The 16,859-nt window shown below is 40.4% G+C and overlaps 2 protein-coding genes across 6 annotated transcripts in view; both read right to left on the bottom strand.

The window, feature by feature from the left end:
* Nucleotides 1–10,906, bottom strand: part of LOC121962920 (protein unc-80 homolog) — a 50,683-nt gene extending 39,777 nt beyond the window's left edge. The window contains 9 exon segments of the mRNA XM_042513243.1: nucleotides 97–231; nucleotides 386–659; nucleotides 5,514–5,656; nucleotides 5,944–6,008; nucleotides 6,113–6,236; nucleotides 7,298–7,638; nucleotides 8,903–9,059; nucleotides 9,409–9,457; nucleotides 10,704–10,906. Coding sequence (XP_042369177.1) covers nucleotides 97–231; nucleotides 386–659; nucleotides 5,514–5,656; nucleotides 5,944–6,008; nucleotides 6,113–6,236; nucleotides 7,298–7,638; nucleotides 8,903–9,059; nucleotides 9,409–9,457; nucleotides 10,704–10,795 — 1,380 coding nt within the window. The 5' untranslated portion in view covers nucleotides 10,796–10,906.
* Nucleotides 10,907–15,436: 4,530 nt separating this feature from the next.
* The window catches only part of LOC121963023 (microtubule-associated protein 2-like), a 68,609-nt gene continuing 67,186 nt past the window's right edge, over nucleotides 15,437–16,859 (bottom strand). For all 5 annotated transcript variants that reach the window (XM_042513384.1, XM_042513389.1, XM_042513383.1 and 2 more), the window contains 2 exons: nucleotides 16,626–16,738; nucleotides 15,437–16,246 (listed from right to left, as the gene is read on the bottom strand). In XM_042513384.1, the coding sequence (XP_042369318.1) occupies nucleotides 16,037–16,246; nucleotides 16,626–16,738 (323 nt within the window). In that variant the 3' untranslated portion in view covers nucleotides 15,437–16,036. The remainder of the gene's footprint in view (nucleotides 16,247–16,625; nucleotides 16,739–16,859) is intronic.

Here is a 16,859-nt window from a genome sequence, read left to right as displayed (position 1 = left end):
GAGAAGGGCTTCTACGTAAGAACCATAATGACCTGATCTAATACATGCTACTTTTAAACTGATAAAATTCGTATGTTAGCGATGTCTGACTGTGACCTTCTTGAAGATGTTCATGCCAAGGTCAGAGGAGAGGTCAGGGACTGCCTGTCGACGGAGGTTGGTCAGAGAAACCTTCGTAAATGTCTCTGTGCTCAGTGATTTCCCCTCTTCATTGCATTTCAGACTCATATCCTGCAAAACACAGCAGAGGACACACATGACAAACGATCAGTGCAGCATCTGAAGGACGAAATAAATGCATATTTGCATATTTAAAACTCGTAATTTCCGCAAAAATACAATAACTATTAATGTAAAGAAATCCAAGAAACCCTCCTGATATTACCTGGGTCTTGTGTGTGTTGACCAGTGAAGGTGTTGCAGCCACCATGGAGCTACTGCGTGGGCGTGGCAGAGGTGTAACTAAGGGTTCAGGTGTGCGTTCAGGTCTCTCCTCCAGGATCTGCCTCAGGCGCTGCAGGTAGTACATCAAGGCCCAGTGCACGCCCTCCTCTGTCCAGTGTGGCTGCAGCAGGCAGCGCAGCACCGCCACATCAAAGTAAGTGGCATAGCGAGCTCGTTGGGCCAGGGAGGTTGGCAGGCCAGCAGGGGCTGATGTCCTTGAAGAAGATGAAGAAGATGAGGCTGTTTTTACTGGTTTAACCCTCTTTTGCATGAAAAACCCCACTTCTTATTCTGTGTTTTGATACCAGAATGTTAAACTCTGATACAATACCACTATAAAAAATAAGATACAAGATACTTCTTTCAATACCACAACAAAAAGAACCTGCACAAAATGCTAGCCACCCATGTTTAACTCCAGCGAGCTTCATGAATAACAGTGACAGGTCGCTCGCCAACTGTTCTGACATCCACTTGCGTAGTGCTGCCTGCACTTCCGCCTCCAGCCATGTAGCCAGTTCACTGCTGCAGAGACTGCTGTAACAGTCACTGGTTAAGGACCAGTTGACTAGATTGGTTTGATCGGCCACTTGTCTTAGTTATGACCTTACGCCCAAACTAGTTGGTTATGCCCATAACAGCTGTAGTGCAACCAGTTTTAGCAGCTGATTTAGCTACAAACTAACTTGTAGTTATTATGACTATTATATCAAGTTTACATCCTTGTGCAGAAGAGAACTTGTAGTTGGTGCAAGCTTGAGCACTGCCGACCAAAGCTAAATCAACGACTTTAAGTGATACTTTTTTGTTTGCATCACCCAAGGCATGATGGGAACTGTAGCATCAAACTTCAAAACATAGTCATCCCAAATTGAAATGTCGTAAAATTTGGCATAATGAAAAAAGAGCCAAAATGCAACACAACTTTGAGCGTTTTTAACCTTTGAGTTCTGTCACACAACTTACTGCATCAACAACAATTAGATTATGTCACAGCCTTTCCTGTTATATTAGTCAGTCATCAACTCCTGTCACACTGCTTCATTAATAATGCATCAAAGGAGGATGGTAAACAAGGGCAGAGCCCCCCTGTAGCATCATTGGAAGAACAGCGGGGAGAGAGGGAGTCTAAGCCTACGTGAGTCCACTATAAATAAGCCGGAATGAAGGTCAGCGGTTGGTGAGCTGCAGAGCGTTTCGAGTGCCACACGCTGTGGAGAAACATATTGATACCATGAGAGGAGGAGAGAGAGACAAAGGAAGGCATTTAATCTTGGCCGCTGTAATAAGTGGAGCAGGAAGAGATGGTCGATATCTACATGAATCACTTTGAGAGCGGACAGTGGAGGGGAGGCTGTATCATGTTTCACTGTCTAGCCGACACACACACACACACACACACACACACACACACAAATGCTGCTGTTGTGTCAGGTTGCCACGGAGACCGAGTGACGACAGCCACCCCGGGCCCTCTGAGAGGCAGTGGGCCCAGCCCCCGACTCCATGCGGTAGGAGAGATGCAGCAGCCAGCGGTTGCCATGGAAACTGCCTCAGCATCAGCACTGCTCTGAGTGGAGTGCGATGCCGCGGCGGATGAGTAAGCTGCATTAATCACAGGTCCTGATGGCGGAAATGATTTTATCTTGGCGGAACGGCGTAGAGATGTGAGTACAAGAGGGTGAGGAGGGGACACAAATCTGAACTCTGACAGAGCCTCTGCGCTGATGACAAAAAATAAAGATTTGGATTCAGAGGCTGTTCCCATTAGCTTTAAATCTGCTGATGAGGGCCAACAGTAAAGCCCCACCCCTGTGTGGATCCACACAGTGGGAATCCAACAACTTAAAAGCATGAAAACTCAAATCCCATCAAATGTCAAAATTCTCTCTTACTGTAATTTACATTCACCTCACTTTCCTCCCTAACCTTGCTCTCGTCCTACCCAGCATTTCTCTCACAACAGCTTAAAATTCCCACCACCAACACTTTGAAAAAAAAGCAATTAATCTGCCATTGTTGAGTGTGTGCTGTGAAACAATAGGGATAAATCTCTCCCTTCCTGCACCGCCATGTGACTGCTCAAAATGTGACTGCTATGGAGTGTATGAGGCTGTAACTAGCTTGGGGGAGGGGGGGTGAGAGCTTATTTTGATTTGCAGTCAGTTGCTGGCTGTCAGAGTGATCACGAGAAGCACTGGAGTGACTTGTTTGTTTGTCAGAATGAGTTCAGATGAGCGATAGATGGCTTATCAACCTCTCTGCTGCCTTCTCCCGCATCATTCTCGCTCTCAGCCCACTGGTTGGGTGATTCAGGGTGATCACAGACCAGCAATGATGAAGTTCAAAATGTAAAACACCCACAAAGGATGCGCAGAACCCAAATGTTTTGAAGTATTTATCTGGAGATTCTCAGAAGAGCATATTTGGTGTTGTCTGGTAACATAGTGCGTCATACTGATGCAGTTTCACCAAATTCAAATCAGAAATGGATCACAAACATCGGATGTAGTTATTATATGTCTGAATAATACATCATTTTTACACAAAATAAAAACTTAAATGCAACACTTTTGTTTTTGCTCCCTTTTTTCATAAATTAAAATGATAGATCTAAGACTTTTTTCTATACACAAAAGACATATTTCTTTTGAATTTTGTTCACAACTTTGTTTAAATCCGTGTTGCACATTTTGATGGTACCTACCAGCCTAAGGCATACCTGTGTAATAAGTATCTATCCATCTATCAGGTGAATAAATTATGGATTTTGGTGGCAATGTGCTAACTATCATGGATTTAAATAAACTAGTAAACAAAATTTGAGGGCCATAAACCTTTTGTGTGCATAGAAAAAGTAATATATCTTTCAACTCATGAAAAATAGAAACAAAAATAAGTCTTATGTTTATATTTTTGTTAAGAGTGTATTTGTGGAGCACCTTTGTGGCATGATTTTGCATAACTAAAATTTCTGTGAACAAAATCAGACTCTCGTTACAGCGAGTTACCGTCTGCTGACTAAAACTGCCTGGGTTGTGCCAAAGCGAGCACAGATTGACCCTGAGTCTGGCAGTAAAGACCAAACAATGCCAGACTTACCAAGGGCAGACCAAATGAAGCCAGGCCACGTCATGCCAGGCCAGGGACACTGCCAGCATTAGACATGTAGCACATTACTTCAGCATAATTACCTTGATTATGTATGTGGACAAACGTCAGCTGGGTCTGCTAATGCTCAAGTAAGACAAGGCTCTGTATGTGTGAGTGAGTATGTGCTGCTGACTGAGGAGACAGTACTGCTTAGAGCAACACATTACACAGGGGAAGGAGGAGCTATTCATATACGCAAGCTCTCACAAGCTAGTGGAGCGAGCTGTGCTGTGCAGTGTGTTCGACAGACAACGCCACAGGGCTAAATGTTTAGCCATCAACAAGATGATGGCACCAGCTTGGTGTCAGCGTGGGTCGCTGCACTGCGTCAACACACAACTGGCGTCTTGGATACATCACGGACAAATATGTCATTTATCATAGCTTTTGTAAAAGCCATGAAATCAAATTTTGATCATTATGAATACGAACAAATGATTAATGTATGGTTTCACTCACTCAAAATGATGAAAAACAAGGCCAAGTTATGTTGCATGAGACGACTTGTACGTGTCTCATATCTGTGCTTAGAATAGCACAAAATTTAAGTGCAGTTTACTGAAACTATGTGTAGAAAAAAAAAACGGGTCTCTGTCCTATTCTTTACAAACTGCAAGCGTTCTTAAACAGCTATAGTCACCAAAACCAAATCACAAGGTTTTATGGGGTTACATGCAAATATGTAATAATCCAGTAATGTTTCTTTTCATTTAAATTAAATTATTCTGTGTGTGTGTGTGTGTGTGTGTGTGTGTGTATATATATATATAATTTATTAAAGATTATTTTTTGGGGCATTTTCCCTTTATCTCGACAGTCTGAGTTTGATAGAAAAGGTATATATAAATAAATAACTACAAAATCAAATATGAAACAGTCCTAAAAACTAAATGTTGACAGCTTTTACAACATACCATTGCGTTTCCTTACTTTAAAACTGAACATATGTTGTTTTTTGTTGAGACTTTGCGTTTGTTTTAGATGCTGCATCATAACCATCGTGCTCAGGGGCCATGCCGTGTCACTTTTGCATATTTTGCAGCTAACACACTTCGTTGTTTTGCATAACATGAAGTGCTCCCAAACTTCTGAAGTTTTCATACGAAAAGTCCTCTTTGCCTCCGCCAAGCTTCTTCAAAACACCTGCTTCTCCCATCTACATGTGATGTCACGTAGCGATACAACAAATAAATAATTCTATTCGTTGCCAACACATTTGGTAATCGATTTTAGCGATTCGTTGTTGCAGCCCTAATTTCAATACATTGATCCAGGGCAACGTACGTACATTAAACATTTAACCTAACGAAAAACATTGCTGAGAACATAAAACCATTTAAAATATATCCTTAATGATTTATATTAGGAGGACATTGAGCTGGGGAACATACATTTGCTCAAACCGTCATCCCTGTTGCTCTTGCTTAAGTTTATCCCATTTTATATATCTGAATCTAGGGTCTAGAGATTTGGAGTCTTATTCTGTACAGATTTTAAAGCACCCAGAGACTTTCAATTTTGGGTGAAATGAATGACCCTGACTACAATTAATAATGATGATAAGAAGAAGAAAAAGAAGAAGATTAAGAATTAGAATATTAATAATTATTATAGTTATAGTAAAATATTCCATTGTTGTTCCAACCAGAGAAAAAAAGCACCATTTATGTGAACACAAGTTGCGAATAAAGAGAATAGCGGATGAAATGCGTCATTTACAGCTCTCATATTCTCAGTTCCCATGTTGAGTGTTGCATTAACACTTTGTGTGACCCTCTACCTCCTCCTGCTTAACAGCGAGGCCGAGCAGGCGTGAAGCTCACGCATAACCCAAGAATCAAAAATCAATGATGCGCACATGACCAAACGCTATTGTCTCACGGCTTCTGGAGGTTAAATCGATTAATGGTGCTCACTTTTTCTTGGATGGGCCTTTAACCGGTGGGGGTTGTTGGGAAGGGCCACCTTTCTCGACCGAGTTACCACGACGACAGCTCCGCTCTCCAGCCGCGGGGGAGGAGGAATCCGATTGTGCGGCCTCGCAAACCACCTGGAAGCCCTGCAGATGGGAGGGAGAGATGGACAGATACTGTAGATGGGGGGAGAAACTGGCAGAAGACGGACAGACAGTTCCTAATAATTAAAGGCTCTGAGGTTGCAGCAAGGTTTCTGTCATGACCCTAGCTCACCACACTAATGCTCCCGGAAGGCTGGTGCTAATGAATATTAGCAGCCAGCCTCTGGGGGAGGTTAAAAGGGGGAGGGGAAGACGCCTCTTGCCTGCACACATTCAATCAACATGAGACGCAAAATCAGACAAGATCTGAGCTTGAAATGCTCACTCACCATGGGACCCGGGTTGCCAGATCCACAGGGGCTGCACTGGTTGTTGACTGGGGAGTTCCTCTTTGCTGTTGAGACAGGCGTAGCAGATTACACGTCTTAATTATAAACCAACAAAAATAGATTATGCTAAAAGAATTTGATAGGGCTGTAATTGAGGATGTTTTCTCACCTGTCACAATGTTTCTGACGGGTTTGATAAGCGAAGTAAATGCAGGGATGTCGGGCTGGCGGTGCTCCCACATCGGCTGCCATATAACCAAACCGCTGGCCAATCGGAAGGTTAGATCCGACTCCTTAAAAAGAAGAGACATACTTAAAATTTGTTTATCATGTTATTGGATTATTTTAAAGTGCAGTGCTATTATGAAATGATCACAAACAAGCAGGGTGTCTACAGATATCCGACACCTACATTTAATGCTTTTAAGATGTTTTCAAGATCATTTTGAACCAACTGGCAGCTGTTCTAAAAAAGTGTGACGCATGTTGCAATGTTTTTCTTTTGAATGAAAAAAGTGCATGATGTCTGCATCAATACAACTAGAAACAAGGAAATTAGTTAGGTGATGTTCTACAGAAGTCTACTTCACGATTTGTGAAATTTGGACAAAATTGCAAGGGCAGATCGGATTCACAAGAACTGGCTGAATTTGGATTAACTGTTGCCATCACAACATCCTGGAGAGGCTTGTAAGTGTTAAGGTGAGTATTATGTATGTAGTCATGTACAGAGGCAGATTTTTTGCATGAATATTGTTATTATATTGAGTTATGTTTATCCACATTTTGCCAACAGGCAAAGTGATAAGACAGTATTGGGTTAATTTGTAGATTTGAAGCCTTGAAATTTCAGAAATGTTGACTTCATGTAAAAGAGCTTGACACATTTCGACAAACAGAAATTAAACAATTAATAAATTAAATTAGACAAAAGTTTTTGTGGCAACGGAGACCTTACAAATTCAAATGTAATACCTTTGATGGACCTGTAGACACCGTTTTTGCAAGGTACAGTTATTTATTGTTCAATTGGGAAACACATTGCATTCCCATGAGTATTGTAACCTGAGCATTGTATCTGTTTGTACACACAGATCAATAGACATAGGGTGACCCTGTGAGTGTGTGTGTGTGTGTGTGTGTGTGTGTGTGTGTGTGCGTGTGTGTGTGTGCGTGTGTGTGTTGAGGGGTTTGATATGGGCCAGTTTAGAATGAAACTGCTGATAGAAATCTTTCAGAACTTGCAAATTTATCCCAGAGAAAGTCACTCCTTCTACAATAAAAAAAACACAAAAACTGCACAGTAATAATGAATTGTAGTGTACTCCATATATTTGTATTGCCAGGTACTGACCTTTATCCGGTGAATAAGCGGAGCAAACAGGAACACAAACAGCTCCACTGTGGCCATACTCTTGTGGAAAAGCTTGGTACGAGTATGCTCATCCTCCTCCAGCAGGAAGCCACTGTGCTGGGGCCCCGACCCGCCTAGGGCAGAGCCGGAGCACGAGCCAGGAGCCCCAGGGGACGAGCCCTGGTTCCCCACCGGCTGAAGAAAGGCGCTGCTGCTGCTGCCCCCAGACCAGCCGTGGCCCAGGCTGGGCTCGTGGTTGCACTCCTGAGCAGCGTCCAGCAGCATCCAGTGCAGCGTGTGGAGCAGCTTGGTCTCCGCCACGCCCAGCTTGTCCTGGTGGCCTGTCGGAGGTCGGAGGTCAGGGGTTAATGTTGAGTGCTGCACAGTAAGGTGATGAATGACCAGCATGAAGCTCTAGCATTTGTGTGTGTGAAGGTTTTAGTGTATATGGCAATTCCTAACTTCTCATGATTGTTTTAGACCTGCAGAAAATATGAAGTCAAACTGAATTATGTCAAAATCCATTGTCAATTTTTTGTTGATGTTGTTTTCACTATGATCCAAGAGAAATAATATCGACAGATCATTGAATAAAAGTCATCGTCAAGCGATAATGCTTAGCAGCACCTAGTTCAAGCTTTTCAGATGAGAAGATTTGCTCCTTTTCTTTGTCTTCTGTGCTAACCAGCTTTGGGTTTTGAACTGTTTTTCTGGCAAAAAAAACAATAGGAAGACGCAACCTTGAGCTCATCAAGGATGAAATACTAGTATTCGTTATTCGCAGCCCTACTGTTAATCATATAAGACCAAGTAAGAGTTTTTCTCATTGTCAACGCCAGAGTTCCTACAAGGGAAGTTAGACTGAAGAATTTTTAATGCCACATGGAATTAAATGTATGACCAACTTTTCAATAACCAAAACTGAAGAAATAAAAAAACAAGAAGCGACATCAGTTACAGGGGTTAGTGACAATTCTGCCCAAATGTTTAATGTAACAAAAAAATGACTCATTTAGTAAATTATATACATAAAAAATAGATGCTACAATTCATTTTGCGATTTACAATAAATCAGAAAACAAAAAACAAAATCACTAAATTGTACTCCCCATGTCTTAGCTTTTTTAAGTCTTTTTAAAGATTTATCTAAGACATTTTGATACCAAAGTCAGTAAATAAACATGGATTACCATAACCATTCGAAATCATGGACAATTATACAGCATCAGCCAAAGATGCAAGAAGACGCCAAAAGGACTAAATCACAATGTACAAGTAAAAGGAGTTGATGGGATCCTGTGTTTCTGGAATTGTACCATGTACTGTTTCCATGTGACAAAAACTTGATGATTGAAAATTTCATAGCCCAAAGTCTTTCTATGCATATACTGTAGGTGCTGAGTCCAGATTTTACTTTAGTAGACATATTAATTATTTTGTGTCTGATAATGCAGACCTGTGATGTACTGTAAAGTCAGGTTATTCTGTTACTGTCCTGTGACTGAGAGAACATCACTTCTGTGTTTTGTTGAATGAGAAAAACCTGAACATGGCTGTCAGCTCAATGCCTGAAGCGGTGCTATTGTGTGTGTTGTGTGTCCTCACCCAGCCTGTTCCTGTTGGACAGCAGGATGGAGGTGCAGTGGAGTACATGAGGCAGGGCTGCCTGGACGAGCTCCCAGCGGGAGATGCTCTGGATGGCCTCTGACAGGGCCGGCGACAGCCCGTGGAGCTTATTCTCCACCAGCACTCGCTCAAAGGACTGGGGAGGCAGCCAGAGAGGAGGAGAAGAGAGACATCAGCGACAAACTAAAGCCTCTTTCTTTGAATGCCTAAACGTCCCACATGGCCCCAAGCTAGGCAATGCCTGTGGGAGAGACAGTGGCAGCTCTGTTTAGATCTAAAGGGATCTGCAGAAGCGTCATTATGGATATGAGTTTTCAAAGGTCTGGCTCCTGGGTAATCGGAGAAAGCAAAGGGAAAAAACTAATTTGCTAAATGTACAATCAAGAGCCCACTCGATTTGCAGGTGCATTAAGGTAAAAACAGATTACTGGGAATGGAGTGATTATTTTCCCTTACCACGCACATGGCATTATGAAATAACTTACCACACAAGACGCTTCATACTGTTTCCCCAACTTTGGACGCAGAAATGCACTGAAAAAAAACACAAAAATGCTTATGTAACATAGAAAAAATCTAAATGTAGGCTACATCATGAAATCTACAATGTCATAAAATCACCAATATTTTCTGTTTTTACAGTCTCTGGCTGTGACAAATTGTGTCATTTTTTGGAGTTAGTTTTTGGAGGAAAACAAACATGCCATCCAAACCCATTTTCTTACATAAATAAATCACCAATTTAATTTACTGTTCTCTTTAAAAATTGACTAATACATTTAAAAAAACAAAAAAAAGACGTTTTTAAATAGAAAACATGCCTACCAAATCTGTGGTTTTCTTAAAAAATAAAATAAAAAAAGAAACAAAACCAAAATGCCATTTTTTAAAAAAGAATTCTATAAAAGTGGAAAAAAAAAACTTAAAGGAAAAAAATGGCAAAACAATTTAAAGAAAAAAATGTGAATAAATAAATTATAAAAAGACAAAAATTACCACTTTTGTTTTCAAGAAAACTCTCTTACTCAAAATCAGCAGTTAACGAAATACAAAATACAACAAAAGTTGTATGCCCTTCCCTTTAGCAAGAAGTCAGTATCATTTGACATGCCTCCTGGGCATACATGAATGAAGAGAGCGGGAGCGCTGTGAGAAAATGAAGAAACCTCCATGATGAACAAATAAACAAAATCACATCAACACATTATAAAGCTATGCTACATCCTCAGCCTCAGAAAGTAAATGTACCATTATGTTACATTAATGCCATTTAATTTATGACACACACCAAATTTCCATGATTTTTCCAAAACTTTCAGTAATTTTGATAAATTCCATGAATTTCCCAGGCCTGGAAAATGTTACTGTGAAATTCCATGACTTTTCTAGGTTTTCCATGACCATGGGAACCCTGTACAGAACATGAGATTTTGCATAGACATCATTAAACTGCAGCTGATCACTCATTTTCTTTGGCCCACTTTCCATATTTGCTTTACAGGTGTGACATCATGCAGTCTGCATCCGTCCCCATTCACAGTTGCAAAAACAGGCAGCTCTCCTCCCTCCATTTAAAACACTCAATGAAACCAGTCGACTGACACACTCACTTACACCGATACCCATTCAAGGGTTGCATTATAACAAGGCAATTAATACGTGTATTTTGATGCTTATCATGATAGAAATGCGGCTGGTTTTTCATATGTCATGCTGTCAAATCCTTGATCCTCCTTATTCTCGCCATGGCAAACACCTGTTATCAATTCCCCACACTAACCTGGTTTGCCTCCATAGGAAGGTCTGGATGGGAAACGGTATTCCTTTCCCGCACTCCGGCTCGTTATCGTCCAGGCTTTTCCTCTTCACCATTTTGGCCGAACCTGCCTGCCCTCCTGCCCGTCCGCCTTCTTGCGACCACCGGGACGCGCGGCGGCTCCTGCTGGCTCTGCCCAGGTGACCAGCGAGCTTCCCTCACGACATGATTGGGTTCGTCCTGCGTAAAATGGCTGCAAGTGTCGGTCGGTCGGCGGCGATAGAGACACGGAGAGAGAGAAGGAGAGAGAGAGAAAGATGGGGGGGTGGGTGGGGGGAGTAGCAGAGCGCTCTGATTTCAGCACCTCCCTCACCGGACAGCGACAGTTGATCGGCGTGCTAATTTATCGGCGGCGGAGCTTAAAGACGCAGTGTGCAGCTGGGCCAGATGTTTTACCTCTTAACACTGCTGCTTTATGCATCATTATAGGAAACGACTACAGCCTAAGACTAAAACACTAAAGCCTGCAAACACGCAGAATCACACTCGGATGGTGCATTCACACGAGGTGTAACCCTCCATTGGATGCAGTATCAACAGGTTGTTACAAATCCAGGTGGACACGCTAGTGGGCCATAAAGACAGCAAAAACGATATTTAACAGTATTAGAAGTTTTCAGTTCTTTAACTTTAAAATAATAGCAATATCATCGCGTATAAATACTCAGTTACAAGTAAAAGTCGTGCATTCACTATTTAACTCAAGAACAATTGCAAAATTATTGTCATCAAACTGTGCTTAATGCACCAAAAGTAAACATATGCATAATGTCGATTGCCCCATATACACTATAAATAATAGCAATAACAGAACGTCAACTACTCCACATACTTTTACAGTACTATGCAGCGGACCACCTTAAACTTTGCTATTTTAGCAAGTTTATAATCAGCTTACATATTTATTTCTCAGTAGCCTCTTCACTGAAATACAGACAGAACATAAAAGAAATATGTAGACAATATTAAAAACACAAATATTTCAGGAATAAACAACTTCAACAGACTAAAGTTGCAAGTATTTAGTGTGACCTCCCTTAGGTCTCTTGTACAGAAAATATGAGATTCACAATCTTATCTTTTGGTGTATTTACACCACACTGCTTTCGAGACATGTCCAAAGCTCAATATTGATTGTTTGAGCTACCTTTCCATGTTATGCAATAAATATTGACTTCAGTCTGAGGAGGCCTTTTTCCTGACTTTTTTTGTCTTCTGTAATCCTAATTTGTGTCTAAATAAAGAGACAAACAAAGTATTTAATTGTTGACTTATCCTGTTTGTTTTTATGCTGGTATGTGACCCTGTCTTGGATATCTTGAAAAAGAGGTTTTAATCTCAATGTGACTTATATAGTTAAATAAAGTTTATTCATGATGTATTATCCTAATTCATTTTGTATTATTCTAAATCTGAAATGCAACAAATAACTAAAGCTGTCAGATACACGTGATGAAGTAAAAATATAATATCTGCATCTAAAATGTATTGGAGGAGTAGCAGAAAAACCTAATTAAAGTGCAAGTACCTCAACATTGTACTTGAGTACAGTACTTGAATAAATGTATTAAGTTAGACAAACAACTATTGCTGAAGTACAGGTAGGAATGCAGCACTACAACAGTATATTGCATTGCAAAGTAAAACTACAGTTGTGTTTTCAGCAAATGCAAAATAGCTCCTCAAAATAACGTTATATTTATTCCTATATAACATCTATTGTTATGTTTACACTGACAGTCTATTCGAGCTAAAGTTGGACTACTTTTTACGTTACTGGGTGGTCAAATCTGTGGTAACGTGTCATTTTATTTAATAAATCATAAATGTAAAATATTGATTTTCAAAGTACACAATGTTTGAAACTACATGAGTTAAAAATACAAAAACGAACTTTTTCAAGTAACGTTACAAGTTAGCTAACGCGAAACGTTACAAATAAGATAACCGTTACCTTAAAATTGCACCAAAATAACATTACAAGAAGCAGTTCCACACATTTTTTCGTGTTTTTGTAACAAGAGACAAATGAAGAGAAAATGATAGCTTACTAACTTCCTTTCTTACCAAGAGTCAGGTACAGCAGAGGAGAAGAAAGAAGTAACGTTAGCCATTGCCTGTATGCTAACGTTAAATTCGTAGCTATTAGCCGCTAGCATTCGGTTAGCTCATCTTAGCACAAACGGAAACGCCGGTAAAAAGCTAAACTGGCTCTGTCCAAACGTAACAAAATTCGCCTACTGGTTCCTCTGAAGCTCACAAATGAACAGGTCCTATATTGTGCATTTCTTTGTAAAAACGCCCTGTAAAAACCAAAACAAAAACAAATTCAGTTTACAGCTGATCCAAGTGCAACACTACTCTGTTGAAGTCGTGACGTATGACGTAAGGGGGCGTTCCTCCAGTAAGGGACTGTTCTCTACTTGTCAGAGGAGTTGGGCAACAGGGTGTGACTTTGTCATTTTTTTACAATCCTGAAGCTGCAAATATCTTTCCTTGAGCCTCACTCAGTGTCTCAAGGAAAAAGCATTATACTAAATACCATAAATGTGTTGTTAGATTTTAAAAATGCACCTTTTGCTGTTTTAATGTTGTGGTGGGGAATACTTCCCGACTCCTCCCCTAGCCTCTCTCAATCAAGGCCAGGCTATATAAGGCACCTGTGCCCATTGCTCTTCATGTGCCTCCTGAGCTCTGTCCCAGCTGTGGCTATGTGTGGTGCCCCCATGTATGTTTAAAGACACATTTTAATGCATAGTCTTGCTTACCATATCTAAAAGTTAACCTTTATTGAAAGTGTTGATGAACGTGTGGTGACGATGTTTCCCTGCTTTGGTGATCCTGACAATTGTATTTGGTTAATGCCCCGTATGGTGGTAAGTAGGGTTATCGTTTCTTTAAAATCCTTTTTTCCTGGACAGTGGATGAGCCTGGCTAATTGCAATTCCCCATCTTCCAAGTTGCCCTACACATACCACTGCCGTTTTGCCTTAGTTTAATGTTTAACTTAGTTTTGATTCTCTAATTTCCTTGATTATTTTGCCTTTTGTTATATTTTTAGTTTCCGTTAGTTCAGTCCTATTTTGCTCATTTGTTTGCAATTTGTGTTGAGTTAAATTGGAATAACCACAGTTCTATTGTTTTGGCCCTTTAATGGTGACCTTTGTGATTTATTTTATTACTGGGATCTGTTTTGTTTTATTTTGACCTATTTTTCCTGAGTTGTAGTGTAGCTTTGTATTTTGTTAAGCCAACTGGGTTACATTTCAGTAGTTCTTCCAATCCTTTTGTGAGTTCTTTTCTTTTAGGACCTGAGTGTCCTCTTGTGATAAGGGGGGGCCCGTGGTGAGGTCCCTTCACTTTTTGTGTGTGAGTAACTGCACAGGGACACAAATATAGGCTGCACCTTTTTTTTTGCCATTAGGATTGCTGTGTGATTGCTGTGTTGCACCATGTCGAGTTGCGGTGTTGTTCGGTTTCTCTTGATTCTTCTGTCTTAGAGCTCCTCGTCCACATTAAGTTAGACAAAATCCTGGAGTAGGAAAAAGCCTTGGTTTATCTCTTTTTTTGTGCATGCTGGTTAGTTAGTGCAAACAGTTTATTTTTGGAAAAAAAATTAGACATAAAGCATGAAGTGATTTTTGTTAATATCAATATTTCAAGCTTAGATTTAAATATGAAAGACATACCTTTAAAAAAAAAAAAAAAAAAACACAGATTCAACAATTTACAGCCCATCACGAACCTGATTTGACTTGATTTAAAAATGCATGCCCACATTATTTTATTTATTTATTTATTTTTTTAGAATTCATACGACAGACTAGTGGGAACCTGTTTTTATTTTCTTTATTTTTGTTGTCATCATCCTGTAGGAGCATTTGTCATCAGTACGTCTCAAACATTGGAAAGTGTGCACACATCTACATGGTCTTTTTAAATACACTTACACAGGCAAAGAGGGGGCCGGGGAGGAGGGAGGCGAATATAGGAAGCACAGAAAAACACTGGAGGGATAACTGACACCAGGGGGAGGAGGAGAAGGGGGCGCAGAGGAGTTTCACAATGGTGAGCAGAGAGTATCCTAAAACAGTTGTTTTTTATTATTTTTTTAAAATGAATTCTAACAGCTGAAAGTTGAGGGTTACTCCCATTCTTCACTTTGTTTTGAGTTTCATTTCTTGGAAAGTTACCACACAAAATGGCCAGGTAGCTGCTCTTTTAATGGAATGTTTTCATATAAAGCTTCATACTTGCCACTTTTTAAACAAACGTTGGGCTCGTTGCCCAAATACAATGTACAACCCATTTTCTGTAAAAGGAGAAAGATCACAAGGGCTTGAGTTCGGGACACTAGAATGCACCCTGGCCATTTACAGTCACACTGAAAAGTTTAAGTTCGCCTCAAATAGATCTAATTTATTCATCATTTATTTGCCATGCCAGCATAACAGCATTGTTGTAGCCTAATAAAATCACAGAGCTAAACCAAACAAAAAAGAGCAGCCCATTGGTTTGCGAAAAAAACCCCAAGAAAATACAAATTAAAAACAGAAAAATCTATTGGAAAGCTAGCCTTTTAGACTCGACATAACTGCAGTGGTTATCCACATTGAAGTGCTAATAAGCCAGTGCAGCCACAGGGAACATACAAAACAATTTGCACTACAGTGACATATATATATATATATAAAAAGAAACACAATTTGTCCAACAATTCAGCACATAACAGGAAATCATAAGATTAACTAACAAAAATTCCTGTCATGTCACATTTTAGCAGACATGCTCATCAGCCATTCTTTTGCAGGTATAGTTACGCGCCTTTTTTTTTTGTAACTTAAGTCTCTCGCACTGTTGTATCTTTAAGACTAGCGTCTAGTAGCTATTTCTCGCATTCAGTACCGTATAAATTCTGAACATGATGCATGAGTTGCCATTTATCCCCGTACACGTGGAATGTGATGCTTTTCACGCTACAAAAATCACTGTAGAATCGCAAAACTGCCATCTTAGACAAACACATCCATTTAAACCTTTCAGCCTATCTTAAAGGAAACAGAAAAGTCCATATTTGAGTGAAAATGAATGAGAAATAAAGAGTGACTGGGTGTGTTCCTGTGAGGAATAATCAGTTTTTAAAATCCAGCTGTAAGGGTCGTTGATGGAAGAGACATCAATCAACTACTGTGGGGATCATGTTGAAGTGAGGGGAGAACACTGGATGCTTATGAGTGAAATTGATGGGAAGAGGAGCAACGATTTTTTGGAGGGTATCCGAGGTGGAGGCAGCCCGCTCATAAGCCCTGCTTGGCCAGGGCAGCGGTGACATCCTGGGCCAACGTGGAGAGCTGGGGCGACTCCATCATGTTGATGCTGCCAGAGGAGGAGAGGCGAGGGGAAGTGCCGCCTGTCTCAATGCCAGGGGAGTGGGTGATGATGATTTCTGCGCCGTGATCCACCCGAGCTTTGGCTGTTTCCCGGAAGGACAGTTTGTGGCTCTCGATCTGACGGGTGCAAAAAAAAAAAAAAACGTCAGGTTTTTTTTCATTTTTTAAATTTTTTTACAGAAACTGGCAGTGACAACAAACAAACAAGACCAAAGCATTTGTCCCACATAATCAAATTTGGAAGTCCACCAATAATTTCTGTTTATACAGTTTCTAGCTATAATTAATGGTGTAATTTTAGCAATAAAAAAAATGTTTTCTTTAAAATCTGTTGTAAAATCAATACAAAATATACAAAAAAGGAAAAAAAAGACATGCCAACCCCTTTTTCCACCACGCTTTAACCCTCATAAATGACAAACAGTCCCTTAAAAAAATTATTTAAAGTACAACAGAAAGCACAAGATTATGTGAGACTCCCTAAAGTTTTTTTTACCATAACATTCCCGCCTCCAGGAACATGGCTGGTGTTGCCAAGGGAGCCGACCTTGGCTTGGGCCTTGTCTTTAAAGTCTAGCTTCACATTCTCGATGCGCACATTACCTCCTCCTGGGAAGAGGACAGACACAGAAGAAAGGCATGAAACCCACGGGGCATCATTGCCTGCAGGCTTCTCCTGAGCAACACTCGGGGCAAACAGTCTAAGTATGCACACTGCAGTGCCCAAAAA

The sequence above is a fragment of the Plectropomus leopardus genome, chromosome 24 (genome assembly GCF_008729295.1).
Source record: "Plectropomus leopardus isolate mb chromosome 24, YSFRI_Pleo_2.0, whole genome shotgun sequence".
Classification (NCBI taxonomy): Eukaryota; Metazoa; Chordata; class Actinopteri; order Perciformes; family Serranidae; genus Plectropomus; species Plectropomus leopardus.
The sequence above is the reverse complement of the archived record's forward strand: the minus strand, read 5'-3'. Positions and strand labels throughout refer to the sequence as shown.